The sequence below is a fragment of the Bombyx mandarina genome, chromosome 18, assembly GCF_030267445.1.
Source record: "Bombyx mandarina strain Sakado chromosome 18, ASM3026744v2".
Lineage (NCBI taxonomy): Eukaryota > Metazoa > Arthropoda > Insecta > Lepidoptera > Bombycidae > Bombyx > Bombyx mandarina.
Window position 1 is genome coordinate 12,959,653 of NC_143224.1, and position 21,274 is coordinate 12,980,926.

Here is a 21,274-nt window from a genome sequence, read left to right on the forward strand (position 1 = left end):
CGATAATATTACTTTTTTTAAAAGTTCTTTAAGCTGTTTTAAAACGCACTTTTCAACCACTATTTTAAATTTAATCTGACGAATTTTTGGGACCAACTAAACTCATGTTTAGTACTTCCATAGTTAACTTGGTTTTTCTTCTATATATTGATAAATATTACCTTAAAGAAAATTAGGTAGATTCCGTGCTACAAGTACTTTGAGAATCTTCCGCAGGTTTGTCCCAATTTACCCCAGAATCCCAATTTACCCCATGTCATGGTACGCAGTCGAACTCGAGAACTTTGCGGTCCCAACTACACTTAAAGTCGCAATCCTTTGGGCTATGTATCCCAACTTGAATAGAATAAAAATATTTACAGAAAAAAATATCTTTATTAGCTATCATAATTCGCAATTTTGTATTTCAGAAAAACAAACATAAATCGCGTATTCGATAAAAAAGGTCGAGACGTGAATTTAGGTCCAGGAAGTACAAAACTTAAATTAAGTTATCAGATTTGAAGTCTTATGTTATAAAAATGAGTCTTTGATTTTAATTGCTTGAAGTCTTTATTATGTTACTCACTTATGGCGACACTCTGTGAAGATTACTCAAATGTGACAGCCCTAGCACTTTTAAATCGCTACGTACCGTTTGTATGGGAAAGAGAAAAAATTTCAGGATAACATTGCCCTTTCATTTTAGTAATAAAATATTTATGATATTGAGTAAACATTTTGGGCGATCGTTTATATTGCCAAAATATTTTTTATTGGTTCTTAAGGCATTCATCTAAGTGTTATTGTTGTGCTAAAATTAAAGATGGGTAATGTTGGCCAAAAGTCTAGATATCTTTACCAGCCTTGAAAATTGTTTAGATTAACGAGAAAACGATGACTAATGTTAAATTTAAGTAAACACATGCATGCATATGAACTTATTGTTGCAATAGATAAACAAATATGTATTGGGCTACATACAAAAATCTTGAAATATCTAGTGTTATTTAAAAATGTGGGCAATGTTGGCTAGTTTGACGGTGAAAGTGTGGTCGAGTAAGAGTTCGGATATATAGGTAGCTTTTTAAAGAAAGTAATGACGACGAGCTGAAACGATATTTTCTATCACCAACTGCTTTTTAATCTTCAATGTACTTCTAAGTGTGGGAACAAGTTACACCTTACTTAAGTGCTTTAATTTACTTAGATATAAAATACTTAGATAATACAAAGGTTTAAAATATTTCGCATGTCTTTTAATATGTAGTTTAATCTTTTAGTAGAAGGTGATTCTTTTTATGCCAAATCTTTAGATCTTATTCATACTTATTTATTACATAATATCATCTGAATTGTTATCTTTTAGTAGATTGATAAAGTACTCCAGAGCGGTCTTCAAGTTCCAATTGTTCAATTCTAAACACCTGTAAAAATATTTATTTTAAAATAAATTACTGAACAAGTATTTCAATTTACAGAAAATTTTTCAAAAGAAAAATAAATCAATGAATACTTAAACAACTATTATAGATTTTAAATTTCAGATCTAAACAAGTATAATTGTAATTTACTGACATAATTTAAATAAACGACATACTTTTCACTGGGTTGACTCTGAAGTTTCGTAATAGACATAAAAATTTCAACTATTTTCTGTTTTATTTCATCCTCGGGTGAATCCATGTTCAGGTTCAAGGGCGTCGTTGGAACCTGCAATAAAAAGTACCTAGCCTATAGGTAAGCATGTAAAATAAGCAACAATAACACTAAATAAACTTAGGCATTGATGGGCGATGATATCTAGAGAAGAAAATGTAGGTACTTTTTTTAATTTGAATTTGGCCGCGCTCGCACTACACTGCACATTGCACAATGCTCATGAAGCAGCGGTGATAGTGAAACAATATGGCCTTTAGGTAAAAGTACTGTGAAATTCAAATTGTTTTCCATTTAGAATTGTGGAATTAAATTACAATAGGATACACTTCAAGTGTCGCTTTTTTGTTGTAGAGAGCAACCGATTAGTAGTTTTATCTAAAATAGTGAAATTAAGTTAGAAGTTAGAACTAATATACATTTTGTACCTATTGTTTGTATTTTTACGGTTTTCCCATTGTCAACATTAAATAAAGTTACTGATAAATTAAAGTATTTTTTTTAATTCTGTAAGCATGTAATTATATGTCTGATATAAGAACGCTTTAGTATTTGTTAAAAAGCAAAAAGTAACATCGCATATGGGCTGTTAATGTATTCAAAAAACTATTTATATCTTAGTTTATAATATACTTATATCTTTCTAACGATATTTTGTTTGGGGAAATGGAACAAAATCGAATGACATTTCTTCTGAAATTATTCATAAAATTAAGTTTAACTACTACAAGAATTACAACTATGGGCTTAAAGGTCGAGTTACCAATGGCTATAAACAACATCATTAAAAGAGTAGAATTATTTTCTATTGGCAACATTCAATCGATTTGAGACGCCGCTGTCAAACGAAAAACATTGCGTTTTGCCCGTTGTGGAAATTTAACCTTTTTACAAACAATACTGAGACGAAATCTCTTGGAAATGAAGAAAACTCACAATACAAGGCAAAAGACTTTGAATGATCCCGTAATAGTGTCACGTGTAAAAAATTATTTGGCCGAAAATGTGGACAAAACGTTTGTCGATGTCAGTCAAATGGCGCGTTCTCTGAAAGAGCGGTACCGCGAGTATAACAATAGGAGCGACACTGCCTTCTGTCAGATGGTCGAAGCTGCGTACAAGGTTGTACTACAGAGTTACGGCCTCGACGGAGCGTCCACATCAGATGGGTCGGAGGAAGAGTCAGATTTAGAATTGTTAGACGAAAACACCAGTGCGTTAAACGAACGTATATTGGCCATGTACAAAATGCAAGATAAAAAACGTCCGGCTGCGAGTCGGCGCCCCACCGACAAGGCAGGCGAGCCTATCGACATCTTGAGCAGCGATGAAGACGGCAGTGCGGCTCCCAAATTACCGAAAATTAACGACCAAATAACTATCACACCACATATCCCAGCCAGAACTAACAGCACGGCGATTGAGAGTGCACTTAAACAACAAAACCAACCACTTGATAAAAAACGTAAGCTTGACAGCAATAAAAGTGGAGCACCAAAGAAAAAACATGAGACTGGATCAGCAAAAATGGTTAAAATAGGTTTTGAAGATATTGGTGGTCTTTCTGACATCATTACACAGATCTGCGACTTGATATTACACATGAAACACCCTGAAGTATATAGTAAATTGGGAATTAAAGCACCTAGAGGAGCATTACTACATGGCCCTCCGGGGACGGGTAAAACCTTATTAGCACATGCAATAGCAGGTAAACTGCAGCTACCTCTTGTTTCTGTGACTGGAACTGAATTAGTTGGAGGTGTGTCTGGCGAGTCGGAAGAGAGAATTAGAGAGTTGTTTGAGAGAGCTCAAGCTGCTGCACCAAGTGTGTTGTTTATTGATGAAATTGATGCAGTTTGTGGTAACCGAATACATGCACAAAAAGACATGGAAAAACGTATGGTTGCTCAATTACTGGCTAGTTTAGATAGTTTGAGTGAAAATAACTCTTCAGTTTTAGTTCTTGCAGCTACAAATAACCCTGATGCCTTAGATCCTGCTTTGAGAAGGGCAGGTCGCCTAGAGCAAGAGATTACTTTAGGTATACCTACATTAAAGGCTAGGAAAGAAATAATAAACATTCTCTGTAAAAACATAACATTGAGTGAAGATGTGGACATGAACATTTTAGCCCAAGTCACTCCCGGTTTCGTTGGAGCTGATTTACAAGCTCTGGTGAACAAAGCTAGCACATATGCAGTGAAAAGGATATTTAGTGAAATTCATGCAGAAGAATTAAAAGCTAGTAAAGAAGTTATTAAAGTTGATTCAAATAATGATGAGGTCGCTATTGTATCAAATGGTGAAAAAGAAAGTGAAGACAAAAATAAAGAAAATGAGACAACGGATGATGTAGTAAAACCTACAGAGGAGCAGCTACCTATTGAACCAATGAGTAACGAGGCAAACAAGGATATTACAGAAGGACAGGAAGAGAATGTAAGCAGTAACCCTCCAGAAAAACTTAGCATTGTTGATGAAGTTTTAGAGCTTCTCAATGTCAGGCCATACAGCGTAGACAAATTATCAGGCCTCGCCATTAAACAAGAAGATTTTTTGAAAGCTTTAAAAACCACAAAACCTTGTGCTGTAAGGGAGGGTATTGTGACTGTCCCAGATGTAACATGGGATGATGTGGGGTCGTTGAAGCAAGTCCGCAAGGATTTACAACTGGCTGTACTTGGTCCAGTTAAATACCCAGAACTCTTAAACAGCTTAGGACTGTCTGCGGCGAGCGGTGTGCTTCTTTGTGGTCCACCAGGATGCGGTAAAACTTTGCTGGCAAAAGCAGTGGCCAATGAAGCTGGCGTTAATTTTATCTCAGTTAAGGGTCCTGAGCTGCTTAATATGTACGTGGGTGAGAGCGAGCGCGCCGTCAGGACTTGCTTCCGTCGAGCTCGGAACTCGGCACCCTGCGTTATATTCTTTGATGAGTTTGATGCGCTCTGTCCGCGACGAACGTCACGCGATCACGACGGTGCGGCTCGCGTCGTCAACCAGCTTCTTACTGAGATGGACGGCATCGAAGGGCGCGAGGGCGTGTTCGTACTCGCAGCCTCCAACCGACCGGACATTATAGATCCCGCCGTGCTGCGGCCCGGCAGACTCGACCGCGTTATGTACGTCGGCATGCCGGCCCGGGATGATCGAAGCGATATCCTCGTCAAGCTCACCAAGGGAGGATCTCGGCCGCGCCTGGCTGCCGACGTGGACCTGCACGAGGTGGCGGGACTCACCGACGGGTACACGGGTGCCGACCTGGGCGGACTGGTGCGGACTGCGGCCACGCTAGCACTGAGCGAGCTCATCGCCGAGGGTCGCGGGGCGGAAGCCGACGTGTCGGTGCGCGCCGAGCACTTCCGTGCGGCCCTAGCGCGCTGCAAACCTTCCGTTTCGGCGAAGGAGCAGCTTCACTACGAGAAGCTAAGGATGAAATACGCATCTGGAGCAGACGACAGGGACATGGAGATGGAGACGGAGCCGCTGGTGGAGGAGTCGATGGACACCGTGTGATCCGCAGCAACGCGCCTGAGCCGACAGTGCCAAGTTCCTTTAATTAAGCTATATTTGCGTTCGTTCGGTATGAGTTGAGTGCCCCTTGCATGGCGATAAGTATGTTCAAATAGTTTTAAGCGTTTGACAAATACACCAGTATATTCATACCCTATTTGTAAACTGCACATTTGAATAACAATATCAAATATAAATTATTTTTACTATTATTGTTTTGTTAATGGTAATATAATACAAATGACCTCGACTGACCATTAGATATCATCATTATAAGAAACACACATATACTAGATTTTGTAAAAATTAAAATACAATAAAATAAGTCATAATAAATAAACATTGTTTTCATTTTATATTTTAGATACTTTTTAGTTATGTTTATAATCACATCCATTCACCTTGGAGTGTACAGACTACATAAATAATGTTTTTTTTTCTTAACTCAGTTTGTACTATTACTTGGTGGTAAATGGTACAGCAGTACCATTTAATCGCGTATTCCATCTTGAATGAAGAGATGAGACAAGTTTAACTGGAACCTATGATTGAACGTCCAGGACTATTTAATGCTGCGTTGACAAGCTTACAGCAGCTGGAATGCATCACTAAGTCTATGTGAGTTGGAATTCTCAACAGTAAATTGATCGTACTAGTAATAATACCATTATTGTATCCTTCAGAACAGAAGGTATGAATACTGTGCAGCAGAAATTTATCTTTAAACTTCTTTCATGTCCGATAAAGTATTTTTTAATATCACAGAGGATGTGCAACTAGAATAACGAAGAAACATTATGTACTTTAAAAGGAGATTTTCGCTACACCCCTGGGACAAGGAGTCGAAGGCCTCATAATAATATGTATTATAATTATTGTTTAAGGATACCCTTGACACGGTGAGGAAATATGTTTATGCTAAATTGATATTTACATTTGCTGTGAAAAGAATATTTGTTTGTAGTTTAAACTAAGGTGCCATTGTAAATATCCTTAGACTTCTTACCTTTTCTATAAAATTAATATTCAATGGTAAATAAAAGAACTACATATAAATACCATAAGTCAGTGTAGAATTTTGAAAGCATTAACATTTTATGTTAGGTGAACATATTACGGGAGCCTGTATTGTTTTTAATAAAATTATCTGTGCGTTCAATTGTATGCCTTAATAAAAGCGAGCAATAATTGTAAGTGGAACATCTCACCTCCGTGACCTGGAAGGCGGCTTTTGCAGTTTGGTCGGTGACTTCGTCCCAGTAAAGCATTTCGTTATGTATCTTGTATTCTGTCGTGCCTTCAGCCTTCAGCACCAAGGTCCTGCTGAAGTAGATCATCTCTTCTTCGTCAGCAAGACAATCAGACGTCAATTTGACGACGCCGCCCACTCTGAAGATCGTGGCTTCGTCCTGGACACATTCGTAAGCACTTTTATGGTTCAATAGAGATGGTACTACGGGTTGGTCGGTTTTGCAGCGGAAATAGATTGAATGGCGGAGCTTATGGTGCAATCTACTAATCGATTCCAATTAGAGAAGCCAAGCTTGCAAGAAACATGACTTTTACACGAGTGTGTACCAGTGTTTAAGTGACGACTAGCATTTAGACTAAATATAGTCATTGAATATTTTGTGAAACAGCAATGGATGCGTAGGAAGTTTGTGAGGTCAACGACCCTCACGATATTGTTTAGGCCGGGCGCGTTCGTGTCTGACGGTCCGAGGGTTCCGTGCTTCGGCAGCGCGACGTCACTCGTGCCGTGTTGTTTATCTCCTTCTAACTTGTATGGAGGGTTAGTTGTCCTTATTGTTTAAATTAAGTACTCTAATTCTAGTTGATACGGTTGTGACGCACGGATTGGATAAAATTATGAGGGTTCTGTTGTTTGATATTTGATTACGGAACCCTTTTTTTATTGTCCTCGTTTGCAGACAAGCGCACGGCCCATCTGATGGTGAGTGGTTACCGTCGCCGATGGACTTCAGCAATGCCAGAGGCACAGCCAAGCCGCTGCCGACTAGCGCGGGACTAGCGGGGCACTGACCGAGTGGCACAAGACGTCGACGGTGAAGGAGAGGCGGTCGTGGTGCAGGCGCGGCCAGCGAGCCAGCCGCCGCAGCAGCGCCGCCCGCCCGCCGCCGCGCCGCGCCCGCGCGCACACGCCCGCCGCGCCGCGCCGCGACCCTGCCGCAACACTCCTACTTACTTATGCTGCTGCTCTACCTTATCTCATTTATTACTGGTGGTAGAACCTCTTGTGAGTCTGCACGGGTAGGTACCACCGCCCCGCCTCTTTCTGCCGTAAAGCAGTAATGCGTTTCGGTTTGAAGGGCGGGGCAGCCGTTGTAACTATACTTGAGACCTTAGAACTTGTATCTCAAGGTGGATACCACCCATCTAGCAATAAAAAAAAATAATAATAATAATAGTTAAGTATTTTGACCGTCATTTGAGTCTTTAAACAAAACATGAGACATTAAGCATCTTTTAAATGTTTTCACATCAAAACAGTGGCTACTAAATATATGTTTTTTTATTGCTTAGATAGCTGGACGAGCTCACAACCCACCTGGTGTTAAGTGGTTACTGGAGCTCATAGACATCTACGACGTAAATGCGCCACCCACCTTGAGATACAAGTTCTAAGGTCTCAAGTATAGTTACAACGGCTGCTCCACCCTTCAAACCGAAACACGTCGACTCACAAAAGGTTCTACCACCAATATTAAATTTATATTAAAAATAAAACCTGTTATAATATGCACTTTAAAAAATATTTTCTAAGCAAATAATGTTGGTGGCGCCATCTATTATTAGACTGCAAAAGGACTGCATCAAACATTATTAGTTAAAGTAATTTATATAAAATAAATTACTTGTAGTAAGTAATGTAAAATTCACTAAAATATTTATTTCGATTGCCTGCATAGCGTTAAATTCACCTTTGTACACTATTTTGTGCAATAAAGAATTTTCATTCATTCATTCATTCATTCGTTCATTTATTTCGAATATTAATCTACATTTAATGAATGAAATAAGCCGTATGTATGTGAGCGCACGCACTGAGCGCCGGGTTGTAGCTGATGTCCACGAGCGCGTGTCGGTGGTACAGCTGCGCCACGTGGGCCCGCTGCTCCAGCGCCGAGTCCAGCAGTGGGAAGTACACCTGCACGAACTCGTGCACTATCTCCTTAGCGTCGTCCGGGCAGTACGTCTTGCGGACTGACTTCGGGATTTCCCCTTTCCTCTTGATGTGGATTCCGTCCTGGGGGCAGAACACGTTACTGTTACCTTCATTTCATGTGATCGTTAGTAGCCCAGCCCGTCTCCGTCGACCGCCATCACTCTAGCAGTTCATAGTAATAGTTTCTTGATTTGACTATCCCACTCATTTCTAGTTTGCCAGGGCTTCGAACGCGTACTAACATGGTTCCCGGAATATTGCCTCATGCCCACCCTATCCCCAAGAAAGGTGACAGGTCGGACCCGTCGAGTTATAGGCTTATCGCAATAACTTCCTTGCTTTCCAAGGTGATGGAGCGAATAATAAACACGCAACACCTAAAGTATCTTGAGAATCGCCAGCTGATCAGTGAACGACAGTACGGTTTCCCTCATGGTCGCTCAGCTGGTGATCTTCTTGTTTACTTTACTCATAGGTGGGCTGAAGCCTTGGAGAGTAAGGGCGAGGCTCTCGCTGTAAGCCTGGATATCGCAAAGGCCTTCGACAGAGTCTGGCACAGGGCACTTCTGTCGAAAGTACCATTTTACGGAATCCCCGAGAGACTGCAATTGGATCGTTAGTATTTGGATGAGCGGATCATCACTGTCGTTGTTGACGTTTGCTGCTCTGATACCACGACCATTAACGCTGGCGCTCCATAAGGTTGGGTGCTCTCCCCCACGCTTTTCATCCTATCCATTGATAATGCCATGTTATCCATTGATGGCATGCATTGCTATGCGGATGACAGTACGGGGGATGCACGATATATCGGCCATCAGTCTTTTTCGGGGCGTGGTGCAGGACCCCTTTGTCATGGTGTCGCAATTCCAAGGAGTATCCGTACGCGTTTCCACGTTTCCTGAGCGCTATGATATATATTTTATTGCTTAGACGGGTGGACGAGCTTACGCCCCACTTGGTGTTAAGTGGTTATTGGGGCCCATAGACATCTACAACGCAAATGCCGCGACCCACCCTGAGACATGACTTTTAAGGTCTCAGTATAGTTACAACGGCTGCCCCGCCCTTCAAACCGAAACGCAATACTGCTTCACGGCCGAAATAGGCAGGGCGGTGGTACCTACCCGTGCGGACTCACAAGAGGTCCCACCACCAGTAATTACGCAAATTATAATTTTGCGGGTTTGATTTTTACTACACGATGTTATTCTTTCACCGTGAAAGTCAATCGTGAACATTTTTTAAGTACATATTTCATTAGAAGAATTGGTACCCGCCTGCGAGATTCGAACACCGTTGCATCCGTTCACCTACAAAAGCACCGGACGTCTTATCCTTTAGGCCATGACGACTCAATATTTTCGTAAAAGGGGTACAAAGTTTTTGGTTCACGTATTAATATATAACTAGTCAGGTCATAAGTATTGTCACACAGTAAAAACTTTTCTTTTAGAATGCTGGCCACAAAAAAGTTTATTGAATTCGAATTTCGAATTGTTCATGAAAATAAAAATGTATACTTTTAGAATTTTACTCATTTTTAAATATGGAGTGGACGCTTAAAGAAGACCGTGTTGCAGTTATTGCGTTGCATCGTTGCGGTTACGCGCCAATTCAAATTTTTAACATACTGAAAAATTTGAATATAACCAAAAGATTCGTTTATCGTACCATCAAACGATACAATGAAGACTCTAGTGTAGATGACAGGTCAAGAAGTGGTCGCCCTCGGTCTGTTAGGACTCCAGCAGTGATAAAAGCTGTGAAGGCGCGAATTCAAAGAAATCCCAAACGTAAGCAGAAACTGTTGGCCCTTCAGATGGGGTTAAGCAGAACCACGGTGAAAAGGGTGTTAAATGAAGACTTAGGGCTTCGGGCATATCGAAGAAAAACAGGACATCGTTTGAATGCTCGTCTATTGGACCTGAGACTGAAGAGATGCCGCGCTTTGTTGAAGCGGTACGCGGGAAAAATATATCGGGAAATTCTTTTTTCGGATGAAAAGATTTTTACCGTAGAAGAGAGCTACAACAAGCAAAATGATAAGGTGTACGCACACAGTAGTGAAGAAGCGAGCAACCGTATTCCGCGTGTCCAACGAGGTCATTTTCCATCCTCGCTCATGGTATGGTTGGGAGTTTCTTATTGGGGCTTAACAGAGGTACATTTTTGTGAGAAAGGTGTAAAAACGAATGCAGTTGTGTATCAAAATACAGTCCTGACGAACCTTGTGGAACCTGCTTCTCATACCATGTTCAATAACAGGCACTGGGTATTCCAACAAGATTCGGCGCCAGCTCATAGAGCGAAGAGCACACAAGACTGGCTGGCGGCGCGTGAAATCGACTTCATCCGGCGCGAAGACTGGCCCTCCTCCAGTCCAGATTTGAATTCGTTAGATTACAAGATATGGCAACACTTGGAGGAAAAGGCGTGCACAAAGCCTCATCCCAATTTGGAGTCACTCAAGACATCTTTGATTAAGGCAGCCGCCGATATTGACATGGACCTCGTTCGTGCTGCGATAGACGACTGGCCGCGCAGATTGAAGGCCTGTATTCAAAATCACGGAGGTCATTTTGAATAAACTTTAGTGTCATAAGAATCTATGTTTTGTTAAGTTCATTTTGGTATATGAATGGTTACATAATGAATAAACTTGTTTCAATTATTTTACATTAAACATGTGACAGAATTTATGACCTGACTAGGTAGATATTGCAGACTTTGAGTCCGTGCGCCCCCCCCCCCCGCCTGCCCCCTTACACGTAATCCGTAAACGTAAAGTTAATTGCAGACTCACGAGGGTGACGAGCGTAGGGAATATCATTTGGACGAGCTGCACGTATCGGTCGGGGTCGGTGCAGTCGGCGCACAGCGGGTTCCCCTCCAGCAGCAGCGCGCGCAGCGGCAGCGCCCGCCCCGCCAGCAGCGCGTCCGGCCGACCCAGCGCGTTGTGCGACACGTCCAGGTGCCGCAGCCGGGGCGTCATCTGCGCCAGGTTCAACCCGACCAGCGAACTGCAACCGTCCAGGGGCCTCGGCTCAAGCAAAATCAAACAGTGAGAACTAATTTTAAAGTCTGACGGACAGAAACAAGAAAAAAATGCGTGTGTGCAAGTCAAACGTAAAAGTGAAACTTATAAAAGATATAATAATCGCAAGGGTCAACCACTCCGCAGTGCAATGGAACTGCCTCGTCCTGGGGGAACCGCCTGCATGATCACGGTATCCCTACGCCACGTAAGTATGATGTAGCAAGAGAAATACGAGAACGTCTATCAACTGTGTAACATCTCGTCACCGCGATTCAAGAATTGTTGAATTTACGTGCAGCGACATCTGATGATAGCAAACTAAATAGAAATAAAAGTATCTCAGGGCACTCCGAGAGCCACGCCAGCGTGCACGGGTGTCAAAAACGTACTGAACTAGTCGGGGACGCGAGGCCGCGTGGAGCGCTTCGTGACTTGTCGGCGCCGCTCGGAGCCGCTCGGAGCCGCTTCGGCGAGCCAATCGCGGCGCACTTATTTTTTCGTTTCGTTTCATCGAGTTTGAAATCACAACGATTCTAAAGAAGTTTCACTTCAAAAACTAAACAATCTGAATTTAAGAATTCCACAAGGAGAGCGTCGCTCTGAGCAGCGCGCGCCGCTTCCGAGCTCGAAGGGACTTACGTGATCCTGTTGCGTGAGAGGTTAAGGTGCGTGAGGTTCTCCCATATGAACGTAGACTCTATTTGGAATATCTCTGTCTGGTTGCTGACGCGATTCAGTGGGTAGTAGATAAAGTGTTTTATGTCTGGAACAAATCATCGAACAATCAGCCACAAGACAAGCGACACGGAGAGGTCAAGGGGCGACCCCCACTGAAGTCGCATGAGGTAGCGCGAGGTGCGGCCCCCAACATCACTTGGCCCTTCGCGGCACAGAGCCGTCCGATGGTAATTTAATTAATCCAGACCTCACGTCCAGTTGTCAACCCAACCTTCGAGAACCTTTGGTGTAACGCATGCTTCACGAAGAGCGCTGTGCGGTTGGGGAGGATCTCGTTCCGCCCGAATTCGACCAATCGCAGTACGTAAAAGTAAATTTCTAACCAATTCGCGTCGCGGAACGTTGTATGGGTCGAAGCAAGTGAACTGGGACGGTACTGACCGGGCCCCGCGGTGAAGGCGCTGAGGTCCAGCTGACCGTCCTTGTACCTCGACGTCAAAATCTTCTTTAGGACGACTTTGGGTAAAAAGTCCAGCGTCGCCGTGGTGATGTCCACCGCGGAGACGGTGACCGTCATGCGCGCGCCGTCGCCGCCCAGCACGAACCCGTACTTGTGTATGGCCAGCAGCGCCGTCTTGCAGCGAATCACGAGGAACTTGCATTCGTCTTCCGTCAACTGAAAGATACAGCTAATGAAACGCAGGCCCCGGCAATGGACAACCTATTGTGTGTCTCAGCGGACCGACCTAAACGCATCTTACTAAAACGTGTCAATTGGAGTTTAAATTATAGTGAGTTTATTTATACATTTTGTTATTTGAGCTCACAGAATATTGTAACGATAAGCGTTACACCAATCGGTAGCCACAATGGTGAGTATACGTTCCTAAATAATTCTCAGGGCGACATATAATTAAAAAAATGAAGTGCAGTCTAAACAACAGAAGTGTAGTTTAAACTAAAGCACATATTTATATACAAAAAAGGGAAAAATTATATAAAAAGAACACTTATTTAACTAAACTAGATTATTACAAATAGATATTACAATTACAAAACTAATGAGGGTAAATAGTATGAGAGTTGTGCGTCGAGCGTATTCCAATTAAAATATACAGTCACGATTGACGGGACTATTGGAATCCGATATCACAAATCGGACACTAATAAGTAACATGAATCTATACTTCTATACTATCTATACTTAATATTATAAAGAGGAAAGATTTGTTTGTTTGTTTGTTTCGAATAGGCTCCGAAACTACTGGACCGATTTGAAAAATTCTTTTTCCATTAGAAGCCGACATTGTCCCTGATGAACATAGGCTACTTTTTTTAATTTTTTTTTTTGGTTTCATGTGTGTTTTAATGTTTCCGAAGCGAAGCGAGGGCGGGTCGCTAGTGTGAAATATTCGTATACGGTTAATTATAGGTGTACTCTCTTGACCTTTCCTTCAACCAATTGTCGCGGCTTCTGAATGAGTGGCTACAGCGGTAGCACGCCTTTTTATACTGGTGGGGACAAAAGATGTTCCGATGCAGTGCGTTCACATGCGCGGGCCGCTAGAATCACTCAATGCAGAGAACGCTGATTCACGGGTCGCTTTAAAACTATGCCTCTTACATTAATGTGTTACATGATTGATAACGTAATTATTATTCTTTGATCTTGTAAAGTAGTTTGGTATTCATGCACTATATAGTCAGGGTGGGGCCGCGTCAACCCCGCGATTACCTGGACGAAGCAGGGGATGAGGCTGCGTCCGCGCACGCTGGCCAGCAGCGCGTCCAGCACGGGCTCCGGGCGGGCGGCGCCGTGCCCGCGCACCGACACCTGGAAGAACTGCGCCGGGTCGCTGTACTGCTGCTCCATCAGCTCTTGCTCCGCTATCATCTGCGACTGGAATATTACGCGAGCCTCAGCACCGAGTCTCTTCCCGCAGTCCGTGGTCGCGAACGACTAAGGTGCTATTCGTCGATACTTGAACATTGTGCTAACTACCGTAAATTTTTCTATAAGAATATTTCTAAACTAATCCAGACCAAGGATCCACGCAGCGTGATATATCCTTACGGGAGCGTGGTGTCTAGACACTGGACTAGAAACACGTATCGGCGACAGGCAAGGAGCACCCAGCGGACGACAAGAGTGCACAAGTCTGCAGCTTGTCAGCACGCACTCACAGTGAGGCCAACCAAAGGTTTGATAAAATCCAAATACTCACTACAAATCGATTAATTTCACGTTTCTGCGCGATTCTTATAACGTAAATAAAAATACTACCCAAACTTAACAGAGAAGGTGGTGGGCCCTTATCTTAATTATGTGTGAGTCTTCTTATCGAAGGTAAAGACCCAAATCAAAGAATTTGCCACATCTCAAGGTACTTTTAGTTCGTTTTGTGTGAAATCAGACGTAAAAGCCTAGTTTTTTTTTCCTAGAAAAATAGACAGTGGTTAACATACAGTATGCAAATGTAATAACATATTAGCCGCCCGCGACTACGACAACTGAGAATTCGAATCCTCCAAAATAATAAGTTTTTTTTTTTTTTTGTTATCTTAATCTATATAAATTACGTGTGACGTTGTTTATCCGCGATGGACACCCTAAACTACTGAACCGATTAAAATTTTTTTTTTGAACTATGTGTTTTGTTTCAACTTAGGCCATAGGATGGTTTTTATTTCGCTTAATGGTCGCAATATTTATTAATTAACAATAAAATGATTTCTTATGTTAATTTTTGTTATCAATTGTAAGTTTCATAAGTCTTAGCGCCTTAAATCAGTTTTTAGAGATAGTTGTAATACTGTCTGACATTAATATCTCCTAGATAGCGTTATGTTAAAAATACCAACGTTTCACATAAGCTACAATTTGATGGCATAAGCGCCACGTGTTGCTGAGGCTAAAGTATAAGTGAAATTTATTTCGTAGTAAACGCAATACAGTGAAATCCAATTGTTCTTATTTTGTAAATTTTTGGTATTGGCATAGCCGACCACGTGTTATTTAGAAACAAAGACCTTAGCCACAGCAACGTATGGCCGGGTCTGCTAGTTATATTATATTCCAAAGTATGTAGTTAGTGACCGCAGCATTTTTACCAAGTTACTAAACTGACTAGTTTACATACAGAATGTTTAAACTTCGTGGGGTCCTGCAACGTGCTGGGTGGAAGGTGAGGTCCCCGCCCGAAGCCGTGGGGACACGCGGCGACGGTACCCACCTTGGAGTGTCTGACTGTCGCAGAAGCTCTAATCCTGACTTCGTTCTTCCACGGCCAAGACATGAGGTACCGCATCACCACGGGCTCCGTGCTGGCCCGCACGTCCTCGCGGAGATGTACCGGGGTGAACTCACTGGGCGTTGTTGGTTTACCTACTTGCCTAAAATGCCACATCTGTTTTAGAACACCAGTCACGTATTAAGGAGAAGTGTCCCGGGTACCAGCGAGGATCAGGCGGCCGTTATACAATATACGATGTATGTCCTGTACAAATCAATTTCTCGTTTCGAAGTGGCATCTTCAGGGCGTGATGTCTATTCACTCCAGTGAAGCACTTAGAAGTAGGTGGGCTGCACGCTCGTGAGCCCTTCAAGAGTACTGAGGGCGGTGGCGGTAGTCTCTGGCCTGACGTCACACCAAACACAAAATCAAACTTACTGGGGTCTTTGAGTGTTTTCGGATCTCAAATGTGTGGTTAGTTTCTGTTTCTTCTGCTTTTCCGCGGAACTCCGCTTGTGGGGGGCCGCTCGTTTATTTAGGGACGCCCCTGGTGGGTCCCGTGATGTCGATTGTCTACTGTCTGTAAAATAATTTATTTATTTATTTTATTTAATACAACAAAAGAACTTGATATGTCAACTCCAGTGAGCCCAAGCTCGTTCAGTTGGCTCTGTGTCCGCCTGGCGGGGATGGTGACGGTGCAGTGTCTATATAGTTCGTCGGCCTCGTTTTTATTAATTAAATCCCCTGTCAGGGCGGACAGTTAAGGGGGCATTTTGGGTTCTTAAAAAAACCACAAGAATTAAAAGGTCGGACACATTTTTTTTATTGCTTAGATGGGTGGACGAGCTCACAGCCCACCTGGTGTTAAGCGATTACTGAAGCCCATAGACATCTACAACGCAAATGCGTCACCCACCTTGAGATATAAGTTTTAAGATCTCAGTATAGTTACAACGGCTGCCCCGCCCTTCAAACCGAAACGCATTACTGCTTCACGGCAGAATTAGGCGGGGCGGTGGTACCTACCCGCGCGGATTCACAAGAGGTCCTACCATCAGTAATTACGCAAATTAGAATTTTTGCGGGTTTCATTTTTTATTACACGATGTTATTCTTTCATCGTGGAAGTCAATCGTGAACATTTGTTGAGTACGTAATTCATTAGAAAAATTGATACCCGCCTGCGGGATTCGAACATCGGTGCATCGCTCAAGACGAATGCACCGGACGTCTTATCCCTCAGGCCACGACGACTTCAAAACGACACATGACGAACTGTACACGTATAAAGTGCGCTAAGATTTATATTAAATGTTTTACCTTCTGTTTCTTGTAAAGTATCCAAGGCTGCGTAGTTCGGAGGTTCGACGCACGCGTCCCGCGCAGATGGGATCTGATGGGACGCGATCACATGGCTCTCCGCTGATGTTTGTTGTCTCGGCGGGAAGGGGGCCTGTGGCTGCGGTGGCGGCACCGGCAGCGGTGGGGGCATGGGGTGTGGTGACGGCATGAGTGGCGCGAGTGGCACTGACAGCACTGGTTGCGCAGGCTGCATTAGTTGTGCCGATGGTATTAGTTGCGGAAGTTGCATCGCTGATGTTGATGGCAGAGGTTGCGTAAACATTGCTTGCGTTGGAGGTATAGTTGGAATTATCGGTAACTGTTGCTGCTGCAGTATAGATTCGAAGTTTGGTGATGGCTGAACTCCAAGTGTGGGCGGGACAAAAGATCTCAGGTCGTTTTGCATGTGAATAGGCAACTGAGGTCGGTATTGCGTTTGTTCGTGGGGCGGATGTAGGAAGTTTGGCAACATTGGTGTTGTTTGGGGTGTCGGATTCAGCTGAAGTCGGAAGGGACTTTCTGAAAGAGAAGGGACATTTTTTTGTAAATGATTACCAAGTATACAGAAACGTCATTTAATTGAGAACAATGAATATTTATACTTTTAAGTACCATAAATACCGGCCCATCTGATAGTGAGTAGTTACCGTCACTCATAAACATCAGAAATGCCAAGGGCAGAGCCAAGTCACTGCATACGTCTAAAAGTTCTAAGAACATTCTAAAGTCTATCCATAACTATCACATACACAAGGAGACACAGGAAGAAATCTAATAGTATTATAATTTTACTTTCCAACTTCAGACCAGAATGCACGAATGCTTTATATTAATATTAATAAAATCCATAAATTTGTTATTAACCTATTGCATAGATTTTATCGCGGGCCTTGAGCGCGGCGACCGAATCATGAAATTCCGTAACGAAAAAAACCTTACACCCCTCACTCCGCCTACCATGTAGCTCGCGTTCAACACATTCACATGTTGCGCTTGTGTAGTGTTTGTGAATAAGCGCGTGGCGTGACGTCACACTGCATGCGCATCATGGAAAGTCTGCCCATCTCTCTCTCGCGTGGTCTAGCTTATGAGCGTGAAGGGGACAGTTACTGTTTTGCTTTTATTAATGTTTAAATGTTTAATGTGGTCTTGTTTTATTATTGTTTTAATATTAAATTATCATTGTCTAATTATAATTGCATAAGTTGATAAAAAATGCTATGCAATAGCTTTACCGCGGCAGTTCCCGAGTGCCACACTTTTTTTTTTTAGATGTCCACATTTCATCAGTACCAGTCACAAATTGAAAGTTATTGATTGAATTGAGAAATTTACCTTGTACTCTTGTGATATTGGGCTGTTGAAGCTCCCACACCGGCATATTGTTCTCTGCAGGTGCAGTCAAACTTGTTGAGAAAGGGTTATTGTTCATCTGCATAATATTGGGATTTGATATCGCTGAGGTCTGAGCTAGAATGTAAAAAAATACTATCATACATTATATCTTACAGGTTCTAAGGAAAAGAATTTGTTTGTTGCTAAACAGAATAACTAAGCTCCTTGTGAGTACATTCTATGTGACTGAATGTCTCTTCTAGCTTTCTCATAAAACTTGTACTTTTTTTAGTTGGAAGTTCTCATTTGTGTTGGTAACCATGATGACAGCTCCAATAAGCATATTTTGGGTGACTGGAAGAACAACGAAAATATATATATATATATATCGACGCTTCAAAGGCAAACGTGACTAAGCAACAATGCGTGAACTTTACAGTAGACTAATTTAAAGTTGAAATACCTGAAAAAAATTATATTTTAAAGAATCTAGCTGTAGGATTGAAATGATTTTAATAGACCTAGATATGACTTTAATGATTTTAATAAACCTTTAATGGACCTAACAGACCTTTTTTTTGCGTATCGAATATGGTTATTGCCTATCATTTATGTATAAAGCAGTTATTGTCGCTTAGTCACGTTTGCCTTTCAAGCGTCGATATATATTATGTATTGACACTTTTATCTCTTATAATAATAATAAAGAGCTTTTATTATTTATTTATTCTACACCAATTATAGATGGTTACTACACAATATTAAAGTACTTTTGACTGAAAAGGTCAATAATTTTGAAGCAATACCTTGCATGTGTGTTTCTTCGGCATTCGGTTGACGAGGCTCCCAAATCGGCATCTTGTTCTCAGCTGGTGCAGGTACACTTTTAGGCTTTATAGGTATAATATTATTAGTAACTCTTATGAGGTTGGAATTTGCTTTGCGTTTTTTCATTACTGCAATTTGAAAAATATAGAAGATGACTTTATGTTACGAAAAGTATCTTATTAAATCTTTGTATCTTATATAATCTGGTTAAGGGGTTACTGGTGACCAAGGACATGACGGCCTGACTACTGCATCCCGACTATTAATGTGTAAAATGTAAATTGTAAGTTAATGAAAAAAAAATTTGCTGAAAAATGTAAATTATACTTACATATGCAGAGTTATAATATACCATCACGTAAAGTTAAAGCTTCTGTCCAACTCAAGACATAAAGTTAATCTCTCTTTTTAAATAATAAGATATTCAAAATCTTTTTGATAGATTGATAGGTAGGTTTTATCAGTGACCAGATCAATTAATATGAATCATATAATTTATTATTTACCTCAAGATATTAGATGCGAAATATAAATTAGTAGTACCTGTGAAATCACAGTTTTCACAGTAAATATTTGCGTTCTTTAAGATATACCTACTAATAAAGAAATATTAAGCACTTTAAACACTTAAGTTTTAATGAATTGTTTCGTTTAATAAGCAATATCCACAAAAACACAAAATTAAAATTACATTCCACGGTGTTTTTGTTATTGTTTGAGGGTTATTTTAATTTAATATTTTGTATATTTTGCTTTTTAAGGAGAATCTGTTGTAAAAAAGTTAAACATATCAGAAATGCACGAGTGTGACAAAAGCATATTATTATTGTGATAACATGACAATATTATGTTTAATTTTCGAAAACATATGATTTAATTTGACGTTGACGTTATGAAACTGACATCGAATTTACGGCAAAAGCGTATGTAAAGTATGTAAGGATTTCATTTCTTTAGTATTTTCAAGCACTGTTGATTTTAGTCTGTGATAAAGTTGAGTTTGAATTTAGACTGTGGCGACGAAAAACTCCATTTAATATAATACTAAAACAAATGGTCTCCTTCACTTCAACTTGAAGGGGATTTTCAATAGTATCTGGAACATAGCGACATCTAGGTTCTAATCTGCACGGCGTAATTTCATAAGGGTAAAGAGGTTGTCGATATGGTTTCTTATCTGATCCAGGCGACGAGTTAACGCAAAGTCGCTGTCGCCAGAAATATTTCTGTTCGGATCCCCAAAATTTACTCCAGGTGCTTTTAGGCTCTTCCGATCCTGGTGCTAGCAAACTTTCACATGTTGAGCATGTGAGCTCACGTACCCCGCCGCGCATAGGTATATAGCTGGAATAATCGCTTATGTACGAGCGAATAGGTAGAGAAAAAAATATATAGTTAAAACAAAACAATTTAAGTACATACTCTTCTCTCTCAATTTATGTATATGGTGGTGGTACTGGTGGTAGGACCTTAGGTGAGTCCGCACGGGTAGGTACAACAACGGTGTTACAACGTATGGATACAACAGGTAATTTTTTTAATTGGGTTAATGAGCTAGTGACACTAATGTTACGAAGCCATATCGAACACAATAATAACTTTAATGAATAACTGCGAAAAAAATCACACATGTTCATCCAGCCCCAATATAGGATTTCTTGTTTTATGGGTACGAGAGATTGACATGGACACTTATACTTTTTTTTTTAATAATTACCAACATATACCTATAGATAACTAGCCATACTTGCTCGCTTCGCTGGGCATTTAAAATTAACATTATTATTTATTGTCATTATTATTGGGGAGTCCAACACTCATATAAATATTAGCCTATCCATTAAGTAAATGTATTTTCTACATGGATACCAAGTTTCAAGTCAATCGGATGCATGGTTCAGTAGCTATAACGGAACATCCGTAAAAACCACTGTATGTTTATATATTAGTATAGATAAACACCCAGTCAGAGAGCAAACATACCTGTTTACCACACGAATGTCTTCCCGATGTGGGAATCTAACCCACGACCCTCGTTGGAACAATCAGGTCCGCAGGCTATTGCACCGCCGAGTCAGCCAGTCACCAAGTACAACATGATTTTTTTGGTATAAGTTGTCGGGGAAAAATGAGCTGGCAGTCCTACTGATGGTTATTTGTGTTTGCCAATAACGACAAGGTCACAGCTATCCGCCTACCGTAAAAAAATTCTACTCACTTGAAATATGGTGGGTTACAGTTCGCTTACAGTTCTGGGTATCCTCTTTAGATCGAAACGCATGCTTTAGATTGGCTAGTAAAGTCTCTGCTTACGTTAAAAACTTATCAAATTCCGTTTAACAGTAATTTTACAGAAATCATTTGATTGCTTTTGTTTTTGTTACTTAGATATCTGAACAATTGATCTGCTTGCGGGATTTGCACATTTGCATAGCGGTATCGGTTGATACGAGTGCGTTTTATACGTTAGATCACGAT

At 41.2% G+C, this 21,274-nt stretch overlaps 2 protein-coding genes across 6 annotated transcripts; one reads left to right on the plus strand and one right to left on the minus strand.

Moving 5' to 3' along the window:
• Window positions 1-1,223: 1,223 nt before the first annotated feature.
• On the minus strand, window positions 1,224-19,682 carry LOC114251461 (uncharacterized). Of its 5 annotated transcripts, XM_089734718.1 has the most exons (16): window positions 19,488-19,682; window positions 19,303-19,339; window positions 18,775-18,924; window positions 17,969-18,103; window positions 16,613-17,152; window positions 15,728-15,869; window positions 15,290-15,449; window positions 13,792-13,956; window positions 12,498-12,732; window positions 12,018-12,141; window positions 11,145-11,361; window positions 8,218-8,419; window positions 7,196-7,335; window positions 6,360-6,560; window positions 1,580-1,692; window positions 1,224-1,406 (listed from the first exon to the last, which is right to left on the minus strand). In XM_089734718.1, exons 3-16 carry the CDS (start codon window positions 18,920-18,922, stop codon window positions 1,316-1,318), a joined length of 2,613 nt encoding a protein of 870 aa, XP_089590844.1. In that variant the 5' UTR covers window positions 18,923-18,924; window positions 19,303-19,339; window positions 19,488-19,682; the 3' UTR covers window positions 1,224-1,315. The 5 variants fall into 5 exon arrangements, with proteins under 5 accessions (XP_089590844.1, XP_028041541.2, XP_028041542.2 ...); XM_028185740.2 differs by lacking the exon at window positions 19,303-19,339 and having other exon boundaries at window positions 19,340-19,682; XM_028185741.2 differs by having other exon boundaries at window positions 19,303-19,682.
• Window positions 2,234-5,491, plus strand: smid (nuclear valosin-containing protein-like smid). The gene has a single exon (XM_089734719.1). It carries the CDS (start codon window positions 2,560-2,562, stop codon window positions 5,152-5,154), a length of 2,595 nt encoding a protein of 864 aa, XP_089590845.1. The 5' UTR covers window positions 2,234-2,559; the 3' UTR covers window positions 5,155-5,491.
• Window positions 19,683-21,274: the final 1,592 nt, after the last annotated feature.

Bases quoted from the DNA above. Each gene is read 5' to 3' on its own strand.
- smid (XM_089734719.1), top strand. From the start codon at position 2,560: ATGAAGAAAACTCACAATACAAGGCAAAAGACTTTGAATGATCCCGTA.
- LOC114251461 (XM_089734718.1), bottom strand. From the start codon at position 18,922: ATGAAAAAACGCAAAGCAAATTCCAACCTCATAAGAGTTACTAATAAT. The intron at 13,957-15,289 runs GTGGGTACCGTC...GTAATATTCCAG, and splicing joins CGACAGTCAGACACTCCAAG to TCGCAGATGATAGCGGAGCA. The intron at 8,420-11,144 runs GTGAGTCTGCAA...TTCTGCCCCCAG, and splicing joins TCCCTACGCTCGTCACCCTC to GACGGAATCCACATCAAGAG.